This window comes from Arachis ipaensis, chromosome B04 (assembly GCF_000816755.2).
Source record: "Arachis ipaensis cultivar K30076 chromosome B04, Araip1.1, whole genome shotgun sequence".
NCBI lineage: Eukaryota > Viridiplantae > Streptophyta > Magnoliopsida > Fabales > Fabaceae > Arachis > Arachis ipaensis.
Genome location: NC_029788.2, coordinates 100,525 through 110,281, shown reverse-complemented (window position 1 = coordinate 110,281; position 9,757 = coordinate 100,525). Strand labels below are relative to the sequence as shown.

The 9,757-nt window shown below is 35.2% G+C and overlaps 2 protein-coding genes across 3 annotated transcripts in view; one reads left to right on the top strand and one right to left on the bottom strand.

Annotated features, from left to right (window-relative positions):
* Positions 190 to 9,262, top strand: LOC107638430 (alpha-aminoadipic semialdehyde synthase). 2 transcript variants are annotated; one of them, XM_016341691.2, is made up of 26 exons: positions 190 to 361; positions 592 to 854; positions 1,100 to 1,186; positions 1,567 to 1,696; positions 1,802 to 1,975; positions 2,175 to 2,257; positions 2,583 to 2,693; positions 2,969 to 3,044; positions 3,145 to 3,316; positions 3,725 to 3,824; positions 3,920 to 4,089; positions 4,231 to 4,288; positions 4,388 to 4,528; positions 4,893 to 5,240; positions 5,356 to 5,436; positions 5,680 to 5,745; positions 6,058 to 6,175; positions 6,535 to 6,664; positions 7,092 to 7,171; positions 7,362 to 7,520; positions 7,700 to 7,937; positions 8,010 to 8,118; positions 8,259 to 8,420; positions 8,501 to 8,570; positions 8,887 to 8,962; positions 9,012 to 9,262. In XM_016341691.2, exons 2-25 carry the CDS (start codon positions 615 to 617, stop codon positions 8,937 to 8,939), a joined length of 3,156 nt encoding a protein of 1,051 aa, XP_016197177.1. In that variant the 5' UTR covers positions 190 to 361; positions 592 to 614; the 3' UTR covers positions 8,940 to 8,962; positions 9,012 to 9,262. The 2 variants fall into 2 exon arrangements, with proteins under 2 accessions (XP_016197177.1, XP_020975923.1); XM_021120264.1 differs by lacking the exon at positions 190 to 361 and adding an exon at positions 460 to 477 and having other exon boundaries at positions 8,887 to 9,223.
* The window catches only part of LOC107638431, a gene marked incomplete at its 5' end in the record, with an annotated part of 2,169 nt that continues 1,900 nt past the window's right edge, over positions 9,489 to 9,757 (bottom strand). Inside the window, 1 exon segment of the mRNA XM_016341692.1 lies at positions 9,489 to 9,691.

The following is a 9,757-nucleotide window of genomic DNA, read 5'->3' as shown; positions in this document are numbered from 1 at the left end:
TGAGTTTTGATATTTTATTTTATTTTATTTTATTTCATTTCAAGTACTATGAATAATATGAATCTTGATGGAATATCGATACCTCATTTCGCTTTCAATTGGGTTCCACCACGGCCTTGTCGTTTTCCTTTTCCTTTTCCTTTTCCTTTTGATCAGTGCCATGCCAATGTTATGAGCACTTATCTTACCACCTCATCGTTCACGTTTGTAGACCAAATTACCCAAATTTCAACTATTTTGATAATATAGTATTATTTAATATAATTAAGATTGAACTAAGCTGACATATATATACACAATTCCCAGAGCAACTGATTCTTTCGTAGGAAACAGAAAGAAGGAACTGAACTGCAGTGAAAACGTACGTGTCCTTCATTCTGTTATCCATTCTAGTTCTCTCTTCGCTTCTCTGTTATATGATCACTCCCTCTTCTTTCTGTCATCTTAGTTGAAGTTTGAATTTTACTTTTTGTTAAGGTGGTGGTAGTTGCTGTGTTTGAGTTAATTAATGCTGCTGGGAATGAATATTTGTTGTTGTTGGGTTGGAATAATTCACAATTGAATTTGACATATGATACGATTATATTGCAGGTAGAAGGATCTTTGAAAGGAGAATGCTTGGGAACGGTGTTGTTGGGATCCTAGCTGAGTCCGTGAACAAATGGGAGAGAAGGGCACCGTTGACTCCAACACACTGTGCAAGATTACTTCATGGCGGTGGTGGTGTGTCTCGAATCATCGTGCAGCCAAGCACAAAGAGAATCCACCATGATGCTCTATATGAAGAAGTTGGCTGTGAGATTTCACACGATTTGTCACAATGTGGCCTCATCCTTGGCATCAAGCAACCTAAGGTCAAATTCAACTTGCATTATTTTCTAATTATTGTTTTGCATGTGCTATGAACTTGTCATTATCAACATTGAGTTGGTCTAAAAGATTAAGGCCTCGTTAGATCTCTTCGATCTGGTCTTGGAAAAGATATGAAAAAATCATGGTGAGAGGGGCAACCACGAACTTCGAGCTGGATTATTAGTAATAAGATTCAGATACTGATAAGAATTATGTGCTGCAATTTTGGAATGTGTTTTTTGTGCAGCTAGAGATGATTTTACCCGACAGAGCTTATGCCTTCTTCTCCCATACCCATAAAGCACAGAAAGAAAACATGCCTTTGCTGGACAAGGTATATTATGATATCTAATTCTTCAAGTTGAATGTGGCTCTGAATTTCAGAATTTTGTGGCGGTGGTTTTCTTAACTTCGAGTTGGATCATTAGTAATAAGATTCAGACACCAATAAGAATTATGTGCTACAATTTTGGAACGTGTTTTTTGTGTAGCTAGAGATGATTTTACAGTGACAGAGTTTATGCCTTTTTCTCCCATACCAATAAAGCACGGAAAGAAAATATGCCTTTGCTGGACAAGGTATATTATGATATGTAATTCTTCAACAGAATGTGCTCTGAATTTTAGAATTTGGTGGCGGTAATTTTTTTTTTTAAGAACTTATGACTTATTTTCGTTCTCTTCGACTTACATCCTCGAAAACAATTTTTATAGATCCTAACTGAGAGAGCATCCTTATATGACTATGAGTTAATTACTGGGGATAATGGGAAGAGGTTACTTGCATTTGGGAATTTCGCTGGTAGGGCTGGAATGATTGACTTCTTACGCGGATTAGGACAGCGTATGTTTCTTCTAATCCTAACACTTCAATTCTAGTATTTACAAATTCAATGTCTTCACCTAGTGAACTTAATATCATATTGTCTGTTCTGTTCTTATATCTCAGGGTTCTTGAGTCTTGGATACTCAACACCTTTCTTATCATTGGGATCATCCTACATGTACCCTTCGTTGGCTGCTGCTAAAGCTGCTGTGATTTCTATTGGTGAAGAAATTGCAACCCAGGGATTGCCACTGGGAATCTGTCCCCTAGTTTTTGTATTCACTGGTTCAGGAAATGGTACAGCTCCTATGTTGAAATGATACTCCGCCCTTGCATTTTGGCTTATCCTCTCATAAGCATACATGATGCAAAATGTTAATTATGTTTCTCTGTGTATTAATGGACTAATGATTTCTTAAAAGTCTTGCCTACTTGTACCTAACTAATTTGGAAATGTGACTCTTATATTGACTATTGAACTCTTTCTTTTCTGTAGTTTGTTTGGGAGCACAGGAGATATTTAAGCTTCTTCCTCATACCTTCGTAGATCCAAGTAAACTAAGCAACCTACATGAAGCGGTAAGTTTTCCTTATAGTCACAAATAGGAGTAGTAGTTCAGTGTTTCATTTCACAGCGTGCTGATTATTCATTGCCTTTTCACTGAAAAAGATATTATTTCCTTTCTCCTTTTACCCTTTCCATTCAATCCCTATAATTTAAACAGAATTTCAATATGGTATTAAAGTTTATAATGTTTGAGCTTAGAAATTGGTATGATAGCATTCATCCTCATATATCAATTTGATTAGATCAGTAAATAGATAGAATGTTGTCATTTTTCATGTTGCTTTTCACATTCGTAACATAAGTTCGGTGCTGTCTCACATGCACATTCTTTTTTAGGATGCTGATCACTTGCACCGTCCATCAAAAAGAGTTTTCCAAGTTTATGGCTGTATTGTGACTGCCAAAGACATTGTTGAGCCCAAAGATCCAACTAAAGTGTTTGACAAGGTGAGTTAGTTGCTCGAGTATGAATTCTGGAATTTTATATTAATTTCTTTTCATTCATACTCTGCAATCCGCATTAGTATCCCTAGATTCTATTTTTTAGCTTAATGTAAATGTAACAATTTTATCTTATCTTATTTATTTATTTTAACCGTTCTGTTGATTTTTATTGTACCTTCTCAATCTTATTTAGTTGATTTAACAACACTGATCTTTATACGTTAAAAACAGGGGTTGAGATATTTATCTAGTGTCCTTTCCTTATTTGATTATTTCAGGCAGACTACTATGCACATCCTGAACATTACAATCCAATTTTCCATGAAAAAGTAGCACCATATGCATCTGTTATTGGTAGGTCCCATCATGCTTACCACCCATATTTGGCGTCAAATGCTTGTTGATGAATTGATTTTTCTTAAGAAGCACTATTACTCACATTTACCTATCTTAGTCAACTGCATGTATTGGGAGCAGAGATTTCCCCGTTTGTTGAGCACTGAACAGACTAAAGATTTAATAAGAAAGGGGTGCCCACTTGTTGGAATAGCAGACATAACGTGTGATATAGGGGGCTCATTAGAGTTTGTTAACCGAACTACCTCAATTGATTCACCCTTCTTCAGGTATACTTTTGTTAAAAATTTGAATCATCCCACTAGTTTAGGCAAGTCACTTATTTTATTTTCATATACTAGTATTTGCCATGGAATCTATTTTTGAAAGTGATAATAGTTATGCTTTAGAGTCACTCAAGATTTAATTGTTGAGCACTTTGCAGAGTTGTCATAATGTTCATGAAATTCATTTCATGAATTTTTCTTCTGTTCCAGAAAATAAGATAAAAACAGAAAAGATTACCAAAAAGCAGAAAAGAACCAAAGGTTCTTTGTCAAAGTAACCTTTCTATTCTTGAATGTAAAGCATCAAATTTCTGTCTTATAGCTGCAATACACCTCCCAAACTCAAGTCAACTCCAAACATTTACAAGTTGCATTTGTTTTTTAAATTTCTCTGTTTAACATTGTTGTTAGATATGATCCCCTAAAGAATTCCTACCATGATGATGACTTGGAGGGGAATGGTGTGTTATGTTTAGCTGTTGACATTCTTCCAACAGAATTCGCAGTAGAGGTGGATGCCTTCTCATTTTCTAATTCCCTTATTTCATTCAATAAAGAATACTTTAGTTCAAGAAATGATTGAATATGCGATTCCACTATGGTTAGGCTTCCCAACATTTTGGAAACATACTGTCCCGATTTGTCGTAAATTTGGCTTCTACTTCAGACATTACAAGCCTGCCACCTCACCTAAGGAGAGCTTGCATAGCATATGGAGGTGCCCTAACCCCTTTATTTGAATATATCCCCCGCATGCGGAAATCTGAATCACCAGAGTATGTGTCTGATCTATATTTCATTCTTTTTCGTGTTTCTTTAAGCTTGTAAAAATTATCCTTTCCAATCACTTGATTGGGTTTTTGCCCCCATTTTATTTTTATTTTTAGTTAATGTATACACTGTCTTTTGACTTGTAGGGAAGTATCAGACAACCTAGCAGATTCTTTATCTAGGAAAAGGAGATACAATATATTGGTCTGTTCCTGAGCTTCATTTTACTATTCATTTGTTGTACATTCCATATTAATGTGTGCAGTTGATAGTCTGATGAAGAACACTGAATGTAACTGGCAGATATCTCTGACTGGTCACCTATTTGATAAATTTCTGATAAATGAGGCCTTAGATACTATTGAAGCTGCAGGAGGCTCCTTCCACTTAGTTAAATGCCATGTTGGTCAGTGTGCTGATGACATATCATCCTCAGAACTTGAAGTAAGTGGTTGTCTATTTCAAAAACCGAAATATGTTTAGTACTTTAGTTCACATATCCCCCACAAATCTGTTCTTTTTTATGAAGTGTAGTACTGAGTAATTTCATTTCTTCTTTAAGAAAATCTAGTTTTTTCACTCATTGAGTCTAAATGGAACACTGAAATTTTAATCTGTCTAATTTCTCTAGACTTTTGCTATGCCTCTTTCTGTGTCATTGGCATGGCCGTTGCGGACCTAGTAAGGCCAGAGGCCGATGCCTGGAGTAGCCTTTTTTGGGTGAAAATATCATTTGGCTTACCATTGTTACATAAAACTAGTCAACTGTATTGATTAATGATGCATTAATGTGATTGGTTTTCAACAGGTTGGAGCAGATGATAAGGCTGTTCTGGATCAAATAATTGATTCTCTAACATCTCTTGCTAATCCTAATGAAGATCATGGATTTTTAAATCAAGATCCAAGCAAAATTTCACTTAGGCTTGGTGAAGTAAAAGAGAATGGCATAAATAAGGTGCCTGACTCAAAAAAGAAGGCAGCAGTTTTAATTCTTGGTGCTGGTAGGGTCTGTCAACCAGCTGCCGAAGTGTTATCATCAATTGGAAGAATTTCATCCAGCCAATGGTATAAGACATTGCTTGAAGATGATTTTGAGGATCTAACTGAAGTTGAAGTCATTCTCGGATCTCTCTACCTGAAGGATGCAGAACAGGTTCTTTTTTCTTTTATTTCCTACTAAAATATTTACCTTTGCATTAGTTCTATTATTGAAGCAGAACTGGTTTTTGCATAAGAATAGTTGATCTGATATCAGAATATCAGTGCAGATTGTTAAAGGCATCCCAAATGTAAGAGGAGTTCAGCTTGATGTGATGGATCATGAAAATCTTTATAAATATGTTTCACAGGTATAATTGTCATTTTGGAAATAATTATGCAGTTATCTTAATTGATTCTTTAAGAGAGATTCTTACAAGAGATTGAAATGGCAGTTGGCTGGAAAAAGCAGCTTTAAATTTCTAAATATTGCTTTCTGATGTGTCAATGAAGACTAGGATTTTAGGATTTTACACATCGATATCTATTTTGTGTTCTTGGGGGTATTTGATGGCGGATTAACCTTGACATTTTTTCTTTATATATGTCTGCAGGTTGATGTTGTTATAAGCTTGCTCCCTGCTAGTTGTCACATTAATGTTGCAAATGCTTGCATTGAGGTGATTTACAGTATTTTATGTTAACTATTCAAGATTGAACTGGAATACTATGTATTGTTTTCAGAAGAAAGAAATAAAACTATGCAGCTTTTAGATAAAGCATGCGTATAACAGATGATAAGGCAACAATAGAAGTAATGTTAGGAAATCTTTTCCACTGTGATCCACTGCTTTATACATAAGTCTCTGGGCAGAATCTAGAAGAAACATTTATTTTTTGTGTTAATCCTCTTAAGTGTAGTTCTAGCAAATAATTATTCTCTCCTTGTTCTAGGCTTCCACCTGAGTAAATTAATGTGTCTTTTGATGCAGCTGAAGAAGCATCTTGTCACTGCTAGCTATGTTGATAGCTCAATGTCAATGCTAAATGATAAGGCTAAAGATGCTGGTATTACTATCCTGGGGGAGATGGGATTGGATCCAGGAATAGGTTAGATCTGTTCTGATAATTGAAGTTGTAAACTAGTGCTTTTATGTTGATATACATGGTATAAATAACTGTTTAAATTTTTGTTTTCACTTGTGAGAGAAATATTCCTTGAATTTATGATCATGGCATTGCACCAATTTAGTTATTGTATAAGCTTATTTCCTGAGAAGATTGCAAGAGAAGTCATTATAAATGCTTCGTCTAGATTGCATATGTCATAAAAAATCATCCCTTCACAACTAATTGTTCACTTGTTTTTGTCTTAACTCATTGGCCGAAACAAGTTACTGAAAATTCTAGATGCTTGAAAATATCTCTAGCTATACGCAGAATTTCTTATTATATGGCTGGTGATCCAGATCACATGATGGCAATGAAAATGATCAATGAAGCACATATGCGGAAGGGGAAAATTAAGTCTTTCATTTCTCACTGTGGTGGACTTCCATCTCCTGATGCTGCTAACAATCCATTAGCATATAAATTTAGGTACTTTTTTTTAATGTCTTTTACCATCATGGTTTAGAAATAAAAACTACATTTTTGGTATTTTCAGAGCTGGCTGGTTTGATAAACAATTAGTCAAAAGAACATGTTAGTTTGCTGCATTAATGACTTGAGAAAGACGGCTTATTAATCAATAGCTTCATAACATGGTTGTTGTGGCAAAATGTTTAACAATTGGGGAATTCTCTCTTTTTGAGTAAATACTTACATGACCAATTATGGATTCAATTAGATTTGATCAAGAGGAGGCATGTATCTGTTAGTCTATGTTTCCAAAAAGAAAAGTTCTTCTAAATCTACCTACTTTTGTATTTGCTTTCAACTCGGCAGTACAACTTGCTCTTCTTAATGTAGTTGAAATATTTTATGATTGTTGCCATAAGAACTCACTGATTATCAATTATGTCAGCTGGAGTCCTGTAGGGGCTATCCGAGCTGGGAGAAATCCTGCAACCTACAAATACTGTGGTGAAACTATACACATTGATGGTAAGATTTTAGTAAGTTGGGTTAAAATTTCAAGAAAGCAACAAACAGGATGTATTTTCTATCTTCATTTTTCTTTTGTCTTCAAATGATTTTGTAATCTGTATTCATGCATGGCAAATAACAACATGCTTGGAATTATCCCTAGAGAAGCCTAGCTTATAAAGATTTCATCTGCTTTGTTTTGGAACAGGGGACAGTATTTATGATTCAGCTACAAGAATAAGGATAGCTGACTTTCCTGCTTTTGCTTTGGAATGTCTCCCAAATCGTAACTCTCTACTTTATGGGGATTTATATGGCATAGGATCTGAAGCATCCACCATTTTCCGTGGAACCCTCCGCTATGAAGGCATGGTTTATATATGTTCGATGTTTCAATAAAAAATGTGTTTAAACTGCATTAGTAAGTTTTTGGTGAACCAGTCCTGTCTCCAAAATGAAATTAACCAATCTGCTTTCAGTGTGTTTTAAGCATGTAAATTGTTCGCTCGTCTTTCTGGAACTTATTTATGGTAGCTTGAGGTACAGGTTTCAGCCAGATCATGGGAACACTCTCTAGGATTGGTTTCTTTAACAATGAAACTCATCCCTTGTTGAAGAATGAAAAGAGACCGACTTTCAGAAAATTCTTGCTCAAACTTCTAGATGTTGCAAGTGAAGATCCAGAAGAACCAATGATAGGAGAGAAGGAAATTATGGAAAGGATATTAACACTAGGACATTGCAAAGAACAAAGTACTGCAATGAATACAGCAAAAACACTCATGTAAGTTTTCTATACCTCTATTTATCTTTTCATTTGAAAGATTTTCATTTTCACCTATCTTTTTGTATATAGATCCTTAGGACTTCTTGAGCAAGAAGAAATCCCAACTTCCTGCCAAAGTGCATTTGACGTTGCATGTTTCCGCATGGAAGAGAGGTTATCCTATGCCGGTACAGAGAAGGTATACTTCTGTTAGTTCGTATTTCCGGCATTTGAGTCTCCCAAGTTCATCTGCCATTAAGAAGAACCAAGTGTTGTTTACCAACATGAATAAATGCATCGGCAAATAACCATAGACATTAATATCTGATTTGTAATCAGGATATGGTGCTTTTATACCATGAAGTGGAGGTAGAATACCCGGAGAGTCAAATTACCAAGAAACACAGAGCAACTTTGCTTGAATTTGGTAAGACTGTCAATGGCAAAACAACAAGTGCCATGGCCCTTACTGTTGGTATTCCGGTAGCAATTGGAGCGCTGGTACTCTCCGCATCATTCTTGGTCTTTCATGTTACTAAAATAAACGTTGTTGGTGAGTTAATTATATATGGTTTTTGCAGCTTCTACTGACAAAGAAAATTCAGACTAGAGGTGTCTTAAGGCCTTTGGAACCTGAAGTATACATTCCAGGTGATCGGATGATTATTTTTTTTCTTTTTCTTTTTTATTTTCCTCTGGCATACATATAAATGTTGCACGTAAGGACAACTTCAACCACCACCATAGTTATCAGCAAAACCAGCCACCAATTGCAACAATCAATTAGGCAATCCTTTTTAATGGACTAAATAAATTTTTTCTTGTATTCACTTCTTTTTCATTATTCTCTTTTGAGAAGGATTTTGCATCAGGTAAGATGGAAAAAAGAATAAAAATAGAAATAAAAATTCGAACGCCATACATTGCAAATGTTAACACTTATAATGCTTGTTTGTGACCTTTACAGCGCTGGATACTATAGAGGCTTACGGCATCAACTTGATTGAGAAGAACGAGTAATATCTGGAGTAGGTGTTTGATGGACCCCCTCCCCCTCCTCCCCTCCCCATATATGATTATTTCTAAAACTTATTACTAAAATGTCACTCTTTTTATATAAAAGGACTCATCATATACTGTTCAATTTATGATGTAAATAACTTCAACTATAATAATCACTGCATTTCTGGCATAACAACTATTAGCACTGCCATTGTATAAAACAAATGTCAGAAATGAACTATGTAAACCAGCTTCTGAGCCTAACTGGAAGAAAATAAAAGCATTGTACAAGCAGATTCTCATTTTAACAGCAGCAAAATTAATTGAACATTTATAGCTTATGCATTCTTGTTACGGATTTTAAAGTCATTACACGGATTAAGGTATAGTATGTATTTGGTCAGAACTAAAATAATTTCCGTAAGTAAATGAACTTGTACAAAAGAACAAGTCATGCATGGAGTCAGCCACGTGAACATACCACAATGCTGCAATACCCACTTCAAAAGGAACATGGTTGGTTGTATCCCAAAAAGATAATATGGCATACGTAGAAGAGAGCCAAGATTTTAATGAAGACAAATGCGTATTATTCCATTTATCACCATTATCCAACATTAGATCTCTTACAATTTTATGGTCAACATGGAACCTTAATTATAGTAGTACCCTATACTTGAAAGTTCACTTCTGCATTCAAGGCTTCCCTAGTTATCCATATCGTAAGGTAATGAGAATTTCCACTATAATGAACAACTACCTGTTTCACTCTTCATTGTTCAAAATGGGAAAAAGAATACAATCTCATCACTTAATAGTTATTCAACCTCAACCTA